Raw genomic sequence first — 17,400 nt, 5'->3', positions numbered from 1 at the left:
TTTTTCAAATTTACTCTACTATTACGTAGTAAAATCACTAATTTCACTTATCTTAAAGGTTCAAAGATCAGCTAATCCTGGACGACCATTAGCCATGGCAGAACCTGGAACTAGAAAAGATTCCAAGCCTTGTTTCTTTCCAGATTCTATTGAAAAGATTCCTCTTTGTGCAGCTGACAGGTCAATACCAGCTGTGGATAGCATAGCTGGAGATGAGACCTTAGCTCTTGAACTGGACAGGCTTGCTAGGCTTAATGAACAGCAATCAATACTGGAAAAGGTAAGTTGACATAATTTCTGATATTTTAGACTGTCATTACTAGATTTTTTATAAGATGGCTGGAAGATTGACTTCAGGGATGTCTGAATAGTGAATAATTATGCGGCCAGCCTGTACGTGTCAATAAATACGTTTTGAACATCTTTGCAATTTTTCTTTGATTTTTTTTATAACTAGTAAGTACCTATCAAAAATACTTTCTAGACGAAAGGATAAGTAAAAATTTTTAAGTTTATGTTGTTAATGTAGCGTAGCCGAGGTAAAGATAAACAGATCTTTTACTAATGATTATTTATTAATTAAAATACGAGTTAAATGATAATATAGATATTAATAGTTCACAAAATAAACTGAATACACTTTTGTCTGTGTCAATCCCAAAGCAGTATCCTGCTTCAAGAAGTAACAACACTAGACTGAGCTATAATTAATAATATACATATATTCTCTGAGAGAGAAATGTACTTTTTATTACATTAAATTGGGAAATTCGAAGATTATCTAAATTTAATTTCATTAAGGATTTGAGCCACACAATGGATGAAGACACCAGCTACAGCACAGAATTTGAATGCAAACCACCAGAACCTTGTTCAGAATTTCAGACAGCAAGATTAATTCTGTCCCACCTTGGATTTCTTTCAATATCAGCCTTAAGAGGAGCACTAGATTCACCTCTGCCAAGGCTTATTGCCTTACATACAGAAAATGATGGTTTTGCCAAGGATATTGAGTCTCTTGATCAAATAAGCCCTAGAACATTTGACACAATGTATACTTTCTATGTGAGGCCTGGGCAGACTAATTCTGTGGACATCATATCCAACAGTCAAGCTGGGGACTTAAATAAAATGTATCTGGAGTTGTTAGCTTCCCTGGGTTGGCCTGTCAATGTTTCTACGCACTCAGGTTATTCATATTTTGTAAATATATCCAATTTTGAATTAAGATAATGATTTATGTTAACAGCAAATCGAATTGTTGTCAGAAGCTAAATATTTTTTTCATTAAGGTTGGACAGGAGATTACAGTACGAGCTGGAAAATAATTGACGAGCCCTCCACAAATGATTGCAATCCAGCAGGTCCTAAAATATCTGGTCCAGCAAGGTTCAACGGTACCGAAGCAATCTTGTATTGGGCGGATGTTTCCTCAGAGTTGGCTATTATTGTACCTTGTCGTAGTACAGATATATACAGTACGGAATCTAGACCATGTTCCTCATTGAGTGGAAATCAGCAGGTTCATTATTCTCATTTATTTAATTTACTCGTATTCCAGTAAATATTAATTTTATAATCAATAATAACTTTAAATCACGATATGATATACATTTATAAAGAATGAAAAGAACATTTTAATGCTCAACATTCGGCATTAAAACCAAATAAACTTTTTTAGAATGTGGTATAGTATAAATCTTCACAAAAATATTTTGTTTAAGAGGTTGTATATCTTGCCTCTATTTTTCCGAACAAAACGACCAATCCACATTTTTAAACGTAATCTTTTAAGTGTCTAGTAAAGAATAAAAATTTTCAGGCTGCAGATGCTATATCAACACATAGCACAAGTTCTTTCGAGAGAGGAGATATTCCTGATTGTGCAGAGGAACGTTCTAGTGGTTCTGGTCTACATGGATCTCTCTCACTTGATGCAAGTTACTTGTTTTAGTGTTGACTATATTTAGTGTTTTCTTGTATACATTGATACAACCAAAGGATAAAAAGGATTTTTTATTGCATATAAGACCATTCATTATCATTCACATTTCTGGTCGAAGCTTATTCAATATTAGCTTACCCTAGCCTGAGTATGATAGGTGGGCTTGTAATTCACACTATTGAAAGGAACATATGTAGCAGTAGGGAGTTCTAATCATCATATTTGTTATGCTTTTAGTAGACTCGAACCTTATACTTCCCAAAATAATAGCACCCTAACCGCTTACCTACGAATTCCATTTAAAAGTTATATGCACGCTTGATATCAAGTTTCTGCCTTTACAATAAATGTATTTTAAAGTCTTAATTGAAAAATTAATAACAAATTAACTAAATTGACTGCTTATGGCTGCATACTATATTCGCACCTACTTGTTATCTGTATGACAAGGCATAGAAATAATCTAGTGTATAAGAAAACAAAGATAACAGGTTGCACGGCACATGGTTAAAAATCTCGCGAAAAAATCAGTCAATTCACAGGATTTTTGGTTTGCTTTTTTAAAGTCTTGTTGCAATAAAGTATGTTTATACTATTCGATCATGGCCTTGAAAAGGTTTTAGAAGATTTTCCATTGATATCTTAGCTTGACTACATTAATAAATATGTAATATTTTTTTATTTTAAGGTTACAAGTGGCGAATCGACAACTCGTAGAAAACAAGGAAGGACAAATCAAGTTCATCCGGATCAGAAAACAAGAAGTAATATTGATTATAAGGTACAAGGTTACTTTATTTTATTAAATTCATCTTTTAAACTAAAAAATTAATGATATTACATTTAATTCAAACCGTCCAGGCTTTCTTCTCATCTTCTACAAATCTCAATTAATCCTGTTTATTTGCTGCTTTTCTGTATCGATTGTATTTAGATATTTTTTTTGGAAAAATGAAGATATTTTGTACTATACAGGTTGCTTTGGTATGGCTTGAAAGTATGGAGGATTACCTGACCTTTCCTGTGAATGAGTTGGGTAGCTTCTCTATCACCATATTTGTGCATCCACTCTCAACTGGACTTCTAAGAATCAAACTCGCTGGTTCTTTTGGAAAGTACGTGTATATAATACATTTTATATTTTTTTCAAATCAATGATATTCAATCACGTCCTAAATTAAAATTATTAGGACATTTGTCCTAACTCATAAGGTAATAACACTGTACTTTCAATTATCACATTCTCTAATCATTTTTAAGGTAAAGTTTAATTTCAATAATTTTGTTTTATTTAAGGATTAGTGTTTCTAGTCCCTTGGTTGATGGTATGGTGGTTTCCAGACGTTCTGTTGGTCCTCTGCTTAGACAAACAGCTATCAACATGTGCAGACGTAGACGTCTTGAACAGGACTTGTATCAACCACCTCATGTCAGGTAAATAAATTCTTTCTAGTAAAATACTTTCTTAAACTTTTGTTTTTTTAAAACTTATTTTATCTCGATAGATAGCATTGTACCTGATTTGTTAAGTTGTCCTGATTTTTAAATTGAAGGTTTAAAAACGGGTTTTAAGAATGTTGCAGCTCTGTACTAAAAGTTATTATCCAACATTTGTACTTAATACCACCTTTAATTGATTTCTTATTTTAGGCGCAAGTTAAAGATTCAAGAGTTGGTAAGCAAGCACAGAATACAGATGTCAGAGCCAGAATTCTTTGCAAATCTTTTTATGAACACTTCTTACTAGAACATGAAAAAAATTTTAGTGTTATCTTTTAAACATTTTGTACCCAAAGACGTAGTATAATTATTTTAAATTTATACATATATTATTCTTATTATTATTTTTATAATCTTATTGTTAGAATTTATTTAGTTTATTGAGTTTCCAGTGAATTTTGTACCGTCTATTTCCAAACCCTTTTTTGTTTATTAATTAGAAACTACAGCTACATATTAAAAAAATAGGTTAGCTGTAACATGCATCATTTCATACCTATATTGCATTTATTTTAAATAAATTTAGTAAATTTTGTTGATATTTTTTAAGTTAATTATAAATTAGTTTTCTTGTAATTTTTAGATACAGAATAAATAAAAATTGCATATGATTTTCTAGTCTGTAACCACCAATACTTAGTGGGTTGAAGATACACCGGTGTCCTGGATAGGAAACAGGTTTTTTTTGACATACGTCTCACAAGACCTATGTAGTCATGACCAGGAGACAATGATGGTTCAGTACATGACTTTCGTTAAATCACAGCTGATCATTATTGTGGATTTTTTTGAAAATTACTTTTATACCCAAAATTTCATAGTTTTACCCCAAAAAATCTAAATTTTCTAACATTTGCCTAGTTAGTTAGCCTAAATTTGCACAAGAAAAGTATGATATGTAACAGCTGTACTGAAGATCACCTATAACAAGATCTTTCAGGATCAATGGAATAAGATTTGTATTCTAGAAATTGAGTAAGAGTTAAATATTTGGAATTAATGTTCAACAATAAATTTGCAAGTCAGAACTGCTTCTAGACTCCATAGGCTTTCACCTGGCTTTATCATGATTCGATCTATCTGACTGCCTTTGACTAAACAACATAATGTTTTGCCCTAAAAATTTATTTCACAAAAACATTCCTATCAATCCACCTTCTTGATACATGTTTCATGATGTTGAAGTTATTGTCCCTGTCCTTCAACAAGTATGCCTTGTAATACTGTCCACTAAACAGGGTACCTCTCTCCCCCCTTGGATGGCTATACCTCTATTCTAGCTGGCTGACATGGTTCACCCAGCCTATAAATCTTGATGGAAGTCAGTTTAGAATTCTGACCTTGTTTATTAATCAACAATTTCACACACTTTTGACTCTTTCTTCAATGTTCTTTTCAACTTTCCATTAAGGTACTTGTTTGCTAAAGAACTTGTGTCTTTCGCCATATGAAGAGATAACCTCAAGATTCAGAATAAAATTTCCAGTATTCTTACTTTTTACTTCCTTTGGTTTCCTATGAACCAGTAACTGTCATGAGAGATCTTTCCATGGGTGAAAGCCTAGACTGCCATGCATCTAGATACATGGTCTTTAAGACTCCCTTGCCTTAGTTACTTCAGCTAAAAGCTCATGTCCTCTCATTCTCTATTTCTCAGAAATTCAACATGGTATGCTGATTTATATGCTAAAGTCAGGTGGGTCTATGATTCCAAATTTAACACCATTTGATAGACAAACTGCCCTTAATTTAGCTATGCTAATCCTATATTTTAGTCTTCCTGTTTAACACCTACCTAGGCCCCTTTTCTACCGGTAGCTTTTAGAAAGGGTAGTATTGATTTGCTAAGGACAGAGAACTTGCCTGTGTTTTATTTTCGAATTGGGTTTTAAAGTCGCCATTGGAACCCATGCTTGAATAAAATCCAGTTATGATCATGTAACCAGCATTCACATTTACTCTAGTAATAAGCTACTTTTATTTTCTTCAAGCTACGAGCCAAGTACTTTCCTGTCAGTTAGCTGCTCTTACATTTATGAGTCATATCAACACATCAACTAACTTGCAAATTATCCATCCAGCTTAGAATCCAATATGTATCTATCATTCTGCAAGGTTCACCTATGAAAACCTTGTTATGACTTATACTTTATTAAAATAACTCAGTTTGAACTAGGGTTGGGCCAGATAGTTTTTTGGCCGTATACCGGATATCCGGCCGATTTCAAATTCCGGATATCCGGTATCCGGCTGGCAAACTACCAGATATCCGGCCAAATTGCCGGATAACCTACAAAATTACTGGCGTCTTATTATATAATTAGGGGCACTTGAGGGGGGGGGGAGTTGAATTTAATAACCATTTTTTTATTTCAGATTTAAGAAAAAAAAAAATTTGGGGGGGGGGCTGACGCCCCTTATTTTTATATTTCGTTGAAAAATTAACTAAAAATATTTTTTTGGGGGGGGGGAATTTTTCTAGGGGCAATTTCTCTTGGGCGAGTGGTGGTACCCACCCCCCAAATCTAGTTATAAACCTTCCCAGGGCTTATGAGAAGCTACCCTGTAAAGGAGAACCTGATCGTTTCAGCGGTTAGCGAGATCCTTCAGTACAGACAGACAAACAGATAGACATCCTGTTACTTTATTATAAGGATTCAGGTTAAAACTTAAAAATTATGTAACTATTAAATGATCTTTCTTCTAAGCAATTAATCTAATAAACTATTACTACCCTCAATCTGTAATATTAACCCCTGTTGGAGGATGGGCGGGGAGGTGGCATTGAACGCATGCCTCTCCCCCCTGTGCATTTTCTCTGTATAAAAGGTAGAGGGCTATAACTAAATGACTTTCAAAATATGGGTATGACACATAACTGAGAGTTGGAATTATTTGTATACCTTCTTCTTGGCGGGCACAGGATGCCAGCAAACCTGGCAAGGTCATTCAGGTAAAAAGTAAAAACATTTTTTTTTCACTTAAACAAAGCATTTCATGTTATCAAATACTTAAATATTCTATAGTCGTACATCCTCATATGAAATATAGGTGTTCAAGTCGATTTCAGGTTCCAGGTATAGTCCTGCAAGTCCTGAACCTCCAGGTCTCCAGAAATCTTGAAATGGTTCCTGTGACAGCAATTTTTGACTTATATACTTCAAATTTTAAATGTAGGGTTTTTATATGTCTTCATGACACATTACAATTTCATAAAATCCGTTGCTGTTTACCTGCCGACCGCCAGTTTGAGGCTGGCAGCTGCCAAGTACTGCTGCCCCCACCAAAATTTATGTTTTGAGATTTCTAATATAAAATTAACTAAAGATAAACATATTTAGAAAAAATTGTTCTTATAGCTTCAATAATAAGAAAATTACAGCCATTTATAATTAAAAAAGCAGAAATTTTTGTTGTAAAATGTAAAATATTATATTGCCGGATATCCGGCCCAACCCTAGTTTGAACCAATTGAAACTCTCTTGCTTTAAAGACAAGAGTGTCTTCCATGGTTCTCACTATGACATTTAATCAGTAGTAAAGACAAACTTTAAAGGATTCCAAGTTCATGTCAAACACTTACAAGTGATAATCCCACTTGTTAGATATATTAACCTTCTGCCAAGCTCTTTTGAACCAGGGACTGGTTGTATATTCAATTGTAGCCTGGTATATATGGTATAAGGACTTTGAACATGGCAACTGTGGTTATGGACATCTGTTATACCCAAAGGCGGCTAAGCAGATATTGTTTTCATGTTGAGACATCAAATCAGCCAGGAACCAATATTGAGCAGGATTACTTGTTGATATTTCAAGGAAAACTTGGAACAGAATCATTGCTGTTTCTGAAGCATGTTTGTGTTAACTTCATTAGTGGAACCTCAGAGGGAGGTCTTTTTTAACAGCCTGAAACTATGTTTTACCAATATAATATGTCATGAGGCATGCAACAGGGACATGAAATATTTTTAAAAGTTAATTAGAAGAGCTGTTTAGACATCAATTCAAATATTTACTTAAAATAACTCTTATTTTACTTCTAGACTACAAATCTTAGATTATTCAAGATTCTTGAAAAGTTTGTTATTGATGATAACACAGTCCTTAGTTTAGCTGTATTTATTATACTTTTCTTGTGTAAATTTAGGCTAACTAAGCTGCAAATGTGAGAAAATTGTGATTTATTGGCGAAAAACTAAGAAAATTTTCAAAGTAATTTTCAAAAAAATCCACAAAAATGATCAGCTGTGATTTAACGAAAGTCATGTACTGAACCGTCATTGTCTCCCGGTCATGACTACATAGGTCTTGTGAGACGTATGTAAAAAAAAACATGTTTCCTATCCAGAACACCTGTGATTTTCTAGTCTGTAATTACCAATACTCAGTGGGTTGAAGATTAAGAGATATAAGTTTTCCGGAATTTTAATGTAGGGAGTAGATTTGAAATCTGCATCAAATTTTAAGGATTTTTTATAAAATTCGTTTTTTGTAAAATTCTTTATCTAAAAGCGGAAATACATTTTATCACATTTAATGTGAGAATGTTGCTATTATCATATTCAAAATAAATGCTGTAATAAGCTTTAAAATATTTAAACACTAGTCTCTCATTGGACACAAAATGACGTCCAATAAGAAAAAGGAATAAAAATATTGGAAAGAAAATTATTTTATTTCAAAATTAATTCTTGGCATTTTGGAATAAAAAATATAGGGGAAAGAAAATTATTTATTTCAAATTTATTTCTGGTCTTGAAATAATATTCATTATTTCATTTTAATTCGAGTGTCAACCAATAAGAAATAGGCATGCTGTTTTAAAAGTTTGGAATAAAAATTATTATTTTTTGTCAATTCCTTTTTTCAGAGTATAAAATGAGAATAAATTTTCCAACATCATTATTGATTTCTAATTTAACATTTCATACAGTGGGTAATATTTATTTCAACATTTTTTGTCATTCAAAATCAAGTGTCACAAAAATAATAATATTTAACATAAAAAAGAAATTTTTAAAATAATTTTGTTTTCTTTATTTGTTGAAGATTTAAGCCCAAGCTTTTTCTGAGGGGGGAGACCCCCCTCAACCCCCCCTCTCCTGAGGGGGGAAACCCCCCTCGACCCCCCCCCCTGACGCTCTCTTCTTTAAAACTTTCATTATTTCTGTAATTTATTCTAACTATCTTATAAATTTCAAAACATGAGATAAAAAGGAAATAATTTGCTGTACATTATTAAAAAATTTAAAAATTGTAAAAAAAATTCCAACATGATTTTTAATTTTAAATACAAGAATATTTTTTCCTATATGATATGTTAAATTTAAATACAGGAATAATTTTGTACTGTGGAATTGAAGAAATAAATGCTGTACATTAGAGTGGCTTGATTTTCAATGATTTTCTAATTTTAAATGTGCTACATACACTTTCTGTCTGAACATCATATAAGAGACCAAAAAATGAAAAGAAAATATTTTGGATAATGGGGAGGCTCGCTGATGCATGTAAACTTTTAGAAAGACACTTGTGGGGAGAATTTTTTTTTTTTTTTTTGGGGGGGGGGCAATTATTTTTCTTTCAAAGTATAGCTTTATGCACCTTCCCAATTTTGTCTTGAAGAGTAGAATAAGAATAAAAAATCTGTTTTTAAAACTATTGATCCTAGCAAGAAAAATCCATAAATAAATTTAAAAACCAAGAGATTTTACATTTAATTTAAGATTTTTCATGCTTGGATGAATATTTTTTAAAACCAATTTGATATTCTTATATTAATCAACAAGACAAATTCAAAAAGATGCATAAAGCAATACTTTGAAAGAAAAAAAGTTGCACCTCCAGAATAAACTTTTAAAATTTTTAATGCATGGAAACACCTTCCCCCCATTTCCCCTCAAGGACAAAATCAATTTTTTGTATTTAGGTTTCTTATATGACGTTTAAACTGTAGATGTTGATTACAAATTCAATGTCCAAAATTGATCCATTCTACTGTACATGGTTATAATTTAATATTTGATGTGGGTATAAACATTAGACATAGATGGTCAATCTGACCCCATTTTTTTCTTAAAAAGAAACCTTTGTTCACTTTTTGTTGTATATGAAATACAGCCCTATAGGCAACATTATTTGCAACTAAATTTTGCAATGATATAATTTTTAGAAAGATAACTTTATTATAAGAAATTAAATTATTTATAACTAACTTATTATATGTTGTGTCATACGCTTCACATTATATGATGGAAGAAATATTTTCTTCAAATATTTCACCCAAGGAAAGCTTTAACCTAAGATATTCAACAATTTATAGCTGATACATAATGTAAACAAAATTCCCTTGTGCTGTGTCTAGGTTATCTCTATTGTATAAATGAACATACAAAAGAGGAGGAGAGAGAGAAGGAAATAGACAGAAAAGTGAGGGAGGGGGAAGAAATATAGAGAAAAGTAGACAGAGATATTTATTGTTCACCCTTAGATGATGTAAATTTTTTGATAGACTTTTTTGAATTTAAGAAAAAGATAGAGAATGAGACAAAACCAAGTATCATATTTTATTAATATTGCTTATACAAGAAAGGTCATTCAAAATTATTTCACCAATATTAAGGTCAAGTGACAAAAATTTAAATTTCCACCTACTTCGCCCCCAGAGGGGGCAATAGTAGAAGGAAAATTCAAATTTTGATCACATGACCAAAATTGTTGAAATAATTTTAATATCCTTTCTAGCATTCACAATATTACGAAAATATGATAAATAACTATTAAGTGTATTAATTTTGACCAATAGGATAGGTGGATTTTAAACTACCTGTGCTCTAATTGGTTGAATGATGTACGACATCCAATCCGAGCGCAGATTTTTTAAATCTACCAATCACGGATGCCAAAATTAATTAACTTAATTTGTATTTCCGCTTTTAGATAAAGAATTATACAAAAAGCAAATTTTATAAAAAATCCTTAAAATTGGATGCAGATTTCAAATCTACTCCCTACATTACTATTCCGGAAAACTTATATCTCTTATTGAAGATAGGATTAAAATACAGGGTGCGCCACATATCTAGGGACTTTTTTAAAACGGCCATAGCGTCAAAACTACTTGACCAATCAGGACGTTTGACCCCACTACAAAAAGCTTAGGTAATGACCTTTTAGCACAAAAAAATCTTTGGGCGAAGATGGGCTCGTACTCCGAGCTGGCCGCGTTTATGTTCAACAAGGCAGATTCGAAGTGCACCGGTGGTATAATCTGGATTCTCAACTAGGGCCCACTAAATCGGACCTCAGTCCATCTGTAGATGAGCTAAAGTTATGCAACTTGCTGGGGATGCTGTTAGATACAAAAGTAAGACACTAGAAAAGACTACAGCTCTTTATCTAAAATGGCTTGGCTTTAGTACTCCGGCAAAGTGAAACGTGGCAGATTTAGAGATGTCAAAAACGTCAAAAATCGTGTAAAATCGTGAAAATTTCTCGTTTCTCGACGTCAGAGACCCATATGGAACTTAAAACTCATTTTAGACTATGAATTGCGCTGACAACCCTAGATAAATCACATTCCTAAGGAAATGGGGCCTCCCAGCAGCCCGATCTTAATTCAATGGACTTTTGGACCTTGGGCTACTTTGAAGAATGCACCAATAGACGTACCCATACCATAAAGACCTCCCTCATTGCCACTATCAAGGAGAACTTCGCCAGCTTGGACAGTTACATTCTGACCTTGGCCTGTCGGCGGTTGAGGAGGCGGGTAGAGGCGGTGATTGCTGCTGGCGGCGATTTTATTCAATGATCTAATAGTCATATACCTAATTTGCTCCCCAGTTTTTAAAATTTAATAAAATCTTTAAAATTGACGATTTTATGTTCATTTGTTTACAATTTAGAAAAAGTCCCTAGATATGTGGCGCACCCTGTATAGTTTCATGGGTCACCACCAGGGTTGTCGAATTGGGCACTTTTTTTGATATTGGGCGGCCCAATTGCCCAAAAGGGTTTTGGGCGGGTTTTGGGCGCCCAAAAGTGGTTTTGGGCACCCTTTTTGGGCAAATGTCGTATAAAGCATATAAAAAGGATATAAAATAGCCTAAAACCATACCTAGACTTATTATTAGAAATAAAATAGCCTAAAACCATCTCAGGACCTATAAAAGCTCCACTGAAAAGGAGAACCATATCGGTTCAGCAGTTAGCAAAATCCTTCTCTAGATACAAAAAAGCTTACTAAGTTATATAGTTAACTAGCGGCTACGGAGGGGAGAGTTAAATTTGATAATCCAATTATGATATTTTTTTTTTAGGGGGATGGGATTTCCTCCACCATTTTTATTTTTAGTTTAAAAAATTTTAAAAAATTTGGGGGGAGTGTAATTTTTTTCTATGGGCGATTTCTCTTAGGAGGGTGGTGTTACCCTCCCCCAAAATAGTTTTAAACCTTCCCAGAACCTATGAGAAGCTACCCTGTTAAGGAGAACCCGATCGGTTCAGCGGTTAGCGAGATCCTTTGGTACAAACACACAAACAAACAGACACACATCCTGTTACTTTAGTATAAGGATATCACCCAAAAAATAGGCCCGCCCCCCCTCTTTTTTAACCCCCTCCCCTTTTTCTCTTCCCCTAAAAGGGGGGTGCCCAAAACTGCCTAAAAGGGCCTTATATTGGGCGGCCCAAAACCGCCCGCCCAAAACTGCCCGCCCAAAAGCGCCCGCCCAAAATGACAACCCTGGTCACCACGGGCTTGAAAATTGATATTTAGTTTCAGTCAGTACTGGTTTTGTCAGGGAGTAAGGGAGGGGACAATGGGCAAATAATTCAATTTAAGAGTTTTTGCTGAAAGGCCATGAAAACCAGATTTATCCAGAAAATTCGAAGAAAATCGTAAAGTGGTAATGGTTATCTAAATTAGAAAACTCAAAATGAGAAAGAGTTCACAATTTTGTAAACGTTCTGTAATTGATCACTAGAGAAATTACTCTTAGAACTTCTTCATCCCTTCTCTTTTATTATTAACTTCCACCAAAATTCAAGAAAACAGGAAGGGTTCTTAGCTTGTTTTTTACACAAATATCACAGTAGAGTTTCTAGACATTACATAACATTTTCTTGGGAAAAAATTATATACAATATAAATGTTTAGTCTGCTAGAAGTTGTGTTAATTGTTTGTTTTTTTAATTTTGTCTGCTAGATTTATAACAAATTCCGCGGCAATTGTGCGCCAGTACCCAATGTCCCCAAATTCAGCCTAAGTCCTTCACGAACACTTTAAACTGGTACCCAGGGGTTTAGACCCTAAAATATTGAATATTCGATCCATTGTCCCCTCCCTGAGTTTTGTTTGTTATATTTGGTACACCGATAAACCTAAATATAAAGAGACAAAGATCCTAAAGAATAAACGTACCTAAGGCTTATCTCTTAAAGGAAGCCTGCAAGAAATGCGCCGCTCAAACTGTCAAAAGACGGCCTCAAGTAGACCCATGCCAAAAATTTGAATCCCTCAGCTTCAATAACATAAAAAGTCGTAGGCATTTTAAAATGACAAGCTTAGATTAGCTACAAGAGCTAATCGTTACGTATGGACAGACGCTAATGATAGAAAAGGTTCGCTTTAACAATTGCATAAAATGGATAATTAGTAAATTAAGTTGAAATTTGATTCCTTCGGCTGTTTCTTCAATTTAATTAGAGATAAAGTAATTTTTAGAGGAGCTCAGAGTTTTGAAAATCCCTTCAGGTGTCAATATTAAGCGAACTTTCAATCCCCCCCCCCTTTCTTCCCCCTTTAGTTACAGCACTAAAAAAAGTTTAAGCCAACATTACGCCACAACAGTAACCAAATTTTCAGTTATTTCAAATGGTTTTAATTTTCTTGAAATTGGGCTTTAAAAAACCTATTTTTTGTTTATTTGCCCTTGTAATAAGAATAAAAGCATTCATAAGGCCTAATTATTACAAAATCCTTCTAGTAAAGTTTAATTGCAATTCCAACAACACAACATTAAACGTGATATTTAAAAAAAACTTTTTCGAACTTAATTCTTTTGCTGACCTAAAAAGTTACTTTAGGAGAATAGAAATATATGTACAAAATTTTATCTCTACTGGCTAGCTAGTGCCAGGCAAGGGCGTCCAAGCTTACCTGCTAAAAAGCAGTCTGACCACCGTAGATGTTATATAGTTAGCGCCAGACCTCTAAAAAATAAACAGATAACGGTAGCACGGCGGTTTTAACAATTTCTTAGCAATGTATTGTGCAAGTTTTTAGCTCTTCTGCATATTTCAACTTAAACATATAAGATATGATATCCAAAAAATCTTTTGTTACAAGTCTACTCTACAACTAGCACCAGTCAGTTTTTTTTAATTTCTAAAAATAGTGAAAGAATGACATCGCCAGCGCTAGTATCGGTTCAAAGATAACACAGCATACTTTTGACACAACAATCTTAAAGGACGCCTGCAAGAAATAACACGCTTTAACTGCTGAAAGACTGCCACAAGAAGACCCAATACCCCAAATTTGAAGCCTTTAGCTTCAATAACAAAAAAGTTCTAGGCATTTCAAAATAGCATTTTATGTACAATGGAATTTTTGAAAGATTTCCAATGCTCATAAAAGAAAAAACAATATTAAATTACGTCGCCTAGACACAAAATTATAACCTTATCTTTGTCAGAAACTTAGATTGCCTGTAACTGATTACATTTTTACAATAAAAACAACACATTTCATAGTCAAAATCTATGAAAAAAATTCGATTTAAATTGCATTTTTAAACGAAAATCATAGCGGAAACAAAGGGGTAAACTAATACAAGCTTAGCTGTGATTGGTTGTTAAGCTGATTCAGCCTTCTGATTGGCTACAGTACATTCGGTACAACGCAAGTAAAACCTAATTTTTTTTAATGATTTTGACTATGAAAATGGGTATTTTTATTGTAAAAATATAATTAGTTACTGGAAACCTAAATTTATGACAAAAATAAGCTTATAATTTTGTTTCTAGGCCACGTAGTTTAATTTCAAAGTTTTCAACATGAGCATTGCAATTCTTTCAAAACTTTCATTGTACATAAAATGTCATTTTAAAATGCCTAGAACTTTTTTTGTTATAGAAGCTGAAGGCTTCAAATTTGGGGTATTTGGTCTACTTGTGGCAGTCTTTCAGCAGTTAAAGCGTGATATTTCTTGCAGGCTTCCTTTAATGGCATTTTCTGATTTAAAAAATATGCAGAACAACTAATTTCATCTCCAAGCCATTCTCCTATGCATTACTGAGAAATTGTTAAAACCGCTGTGCTACCGTTATCTGTTGATTTTTAGAGGCCTGGTGCTAGTAAGCCAGTAGAGATAGAATTTTGTACATGTATTTCTTTTCTCCTAAAGTAACTTTTTTATATTCAATTCAAACAAGGATGGCAACATCCATAAAAGCGAAGCTCTGAAACGATATGACAGACGAACATTAACTTTTGGTGAGTGTCAGAATTGAATATACTTCTTAAATACAGAATACTGTTTAAGGACATACTGACATTTTTAGTACTTGATTATAGAGATGCATCGTTTATAATATTGTATCAAATATAGGAAACAGTTCTCCAAAAATCAGATCAATCGGACGATTGTATTACATAATAAATTGTTGTTGAAAAACAACATGTTTAAAATGGACGTACATTCTGGTAATAATGATAGAGTTGCTACGCTTTCTAAATCGTATGGACGAGAACCAGTTCTAATCCACCGAATATAAATTGGTTTCGAATGAATACGAAAATATAAAATCTCCGCCTTTTTTCTTTGGATTTTTAATTTTTTGACTAAGTTTTAGAAAATTGACTGAAAAGTCTCTAGGATTTTATGTGACTTCACTGTGACCAAAAAACACGAAACCATAACTCGCTACATATAAGGTTAAAGTGTAAATTACCTTCAAGTCCTAATTAAACTTCGGGGAATTGATGGTAGGTATGCAATCTCTTATCCGCTTCATACCAAAGACGTTAAACATGATACCTGCTGCTTTATCCGAATCATGACTTTAAAAATTTTGAGTAGGGGAATGTCTTGACCTCGAACAGGCGCAATTAATTACCATGCACAGCGAGGATCTCTAGACAAAGAACTTGCAATCAAAGGGTTAGTTGTCTAATATTTACTGTACCACGGGTATAAGAAGAAAGACTAATATTTAGACTCTGTGTTAACAAGTTGACTGTTTTGTTCAATCTGGTGCAACTCACCCTTACGACATAATTCATATAACCATATTCATATAAGTAACCTTTTCAAAATGTCAATAAAGAACGTATTTTATACAAAAAGGATATATTTAACTACATGACATTACAAATTAAATGTTTTACAGAACTAATTGTAATTTTAAGTTTATCCAAGTATTATATTGGATTTGGAAATATCGTTATAATTTAAAAATTACACACTAAGAATATCAATAATTAAATGAAGTTTGCAGTTAAAAAAGTATTTTAAAATCGATTTCTAATATACTCATGATAGATTGATAATTTAAATTATTAAAGAAAATTCACTTTACACAAACTATTGAAAAATCAAACAACATACATAAGATAAACGTATCCAACCAACAGTTATAGAGAAAGATAGATTCAGCAAAAAAAGTTAAGATCAAAAATGGTATTTTTTTGTTTTATTACTGTCAACAATTTCTTAGAATTATGATATTGTCGTATAAAAATGTTTTTTTTAGGATTTATTTAGGATTACAATTTAGGTACAGCTTAAGGAAAAATATTAATTCTAGAGAAATTTGTTCACAGGTTCATTTTATTAAGGTTAAAAATAAAATATAAATGTAGAGGGTAGTAGAATTAATAGGATATTGTAGACTCTAATTCTTCTTAAATCAGGACACAGCTCCTCTGAAATTTATATATTACAGTTAAGTTTATAGTAATTATTTCAAGTACAAGTTTTAAATACATAATTTATAAGCCTAAGGAAAAAATAGTCTAAGCACATAACAAACGTTTAATTTCTTGGTTACACTCTAAAATTTGTTAAAATTTACCTTTTCTAGCCAGGGGTTATTTTTCTTATCTGGAGCATGAATAAGTGGATCTCCTTTCTCATTCTCCTCAATGTATGCCTTCATGCTGAAAATAATTTAATATTATTTCTAACTTTGTAGGATAAAAACTTTACAAGAAATGTTATGTCATTGAAAAATGGTTAAAATGAGTTATGAATAAAGAAATTATTCATCTTTTATGATTTTGAATGAAGGTATGGAATATCACCACATATGTAGGGAAAGATATAAGTGCACATATGTTGTAAGAAGATATAGTAATTCATCATTTTTTATAGTAAAGCTTACACTTCAATTGATTTAGAGAGAGGCCATCTTTCCATTTTAGCTTGGAACTGCATGTTCGATATTTGAAGATTCAGGCTTTCTCTGTCCATTTTATCTGAAACTTATATTCTAATCAATTACTGTATTAAGCCTGTACACTTAACAAATCATAGAACTGCTAATTAATAATTATTTGCCTCAATACATCTTATCTATACTCAAAGATTATGGTATTAATCGTTGTTTGTATAAAAGTATATACCAAAACTTGTTTATAGATATGGTGTTATATATATATAATATAAATTTAGATGTATAATGTTTTATTTTTTGTTTGATTTTCTAATTCAAACTTTTTAAATTAAAACTTGAAATATCAGTAGAAGTATTTATAAAGAATTAATGAACTTTAAAAAACGAGGTGTATATATAGATATGAAATAAATGAGAATATGTATATTCTATAAATATTGATGTAAATATCAGCTGTATGATATCACTCACTGTGTCTGTGTCACTCAGTCAGAGGAAACCCAAACATACAACACACCCACACACACACACATATATACGCACATACACA

At 32.6% G+C, this 17,400-nt stretch overlaps 2 protein-coding genes across 7 annotated transcripts in view; one reads left to right on the top strand and one right to left on the bottom strand.

Annotated features, from left to right (window-relative positions):
• Positions 1-3,979, top strand: part of LOC145329503 (ral GTPase-activating protein subunit beta) — a 33,167-nt gene extending 29,188 nt beyond the window's left edge. For all 6 annotated transcript variants that reach the window (XM_080173700.1, XM_080173699.1, XM_080173703.1 and 3 more), the window contains 8 exons: positions 59-280; positions 802-1,189; positions 1,293-1,522; positions 1,823-1,936; positions 2,634-2,726; positions 2,921-3,060; positions 3,242-3,379; positions 3,596-3,979. In XM_080173700.1, the coding sequence (XP_080029826.1) occupies positions 59-280; positions 802-1,189; positions 1,293-1,522; positions 1,823-1,936; positions 2,634-2,726; positions 2,921-3,060; positions 3,242-3,379; positions 3,596-3,692 (1,422 nt within the window). In that variant the 3' untranslated portion in view covers positions 3,693-3,979. The remainder of the gene's footprint in view (positions 1-58; positions 281-801; positions 1,190-1,292; positions 1,523-1,822; positions 1,937-2,633; positions 2,727-2,920; positions 3,061-3,241; positions 3,380-3,595) is intronic.
• An 11,809-nt stretch (positions 3,980-15,788) lies between these two features.
• On the bottom strand, positions 15,789-16,975 carry Ggamma30A (guanine nucleotide-binding protein subunit gamma-e). Its single transcript, XM_080173682.1, has 3 exons — positions 16,839-16,975; positions 16,530-16,614; positions 15,789-16,380 (listed from the first exon to the last, which is right to left on the bottom strand). Exons 1-3 carry the CDS (start codon positions 16,925-16,927, stop codon positions 16,360-16,362), a joined length of 195 nt encoding a protein of 64 aa, XP_080029808.1. The 5' UTR covers positions 16,928-16,975; the 3' UTR covers positions 15,789-16,359.
• Between the last annotated feature and the right edge of the window lie 425 nt (positions 16,976-17,400).

Source organism: Acartia tonsa, chromosome 10 (genome assembly GCF_053477335.1).
Source record: "Acartia tonsa isolate MP-2025a chromosome 10, ASM5347733v1, whole genome shotgun sequence".
NCBI lineage: Eukaryota > Metazoa > Arthropoda > Copepoda > Calanoida > Acartiidae > Acartia > Acartia tonsa.
The sequence above is the reverse complement of the archived record's forward strand: the minus strand, read 5'-3'. Positions and strand labels throughout refer to the sequence as shown.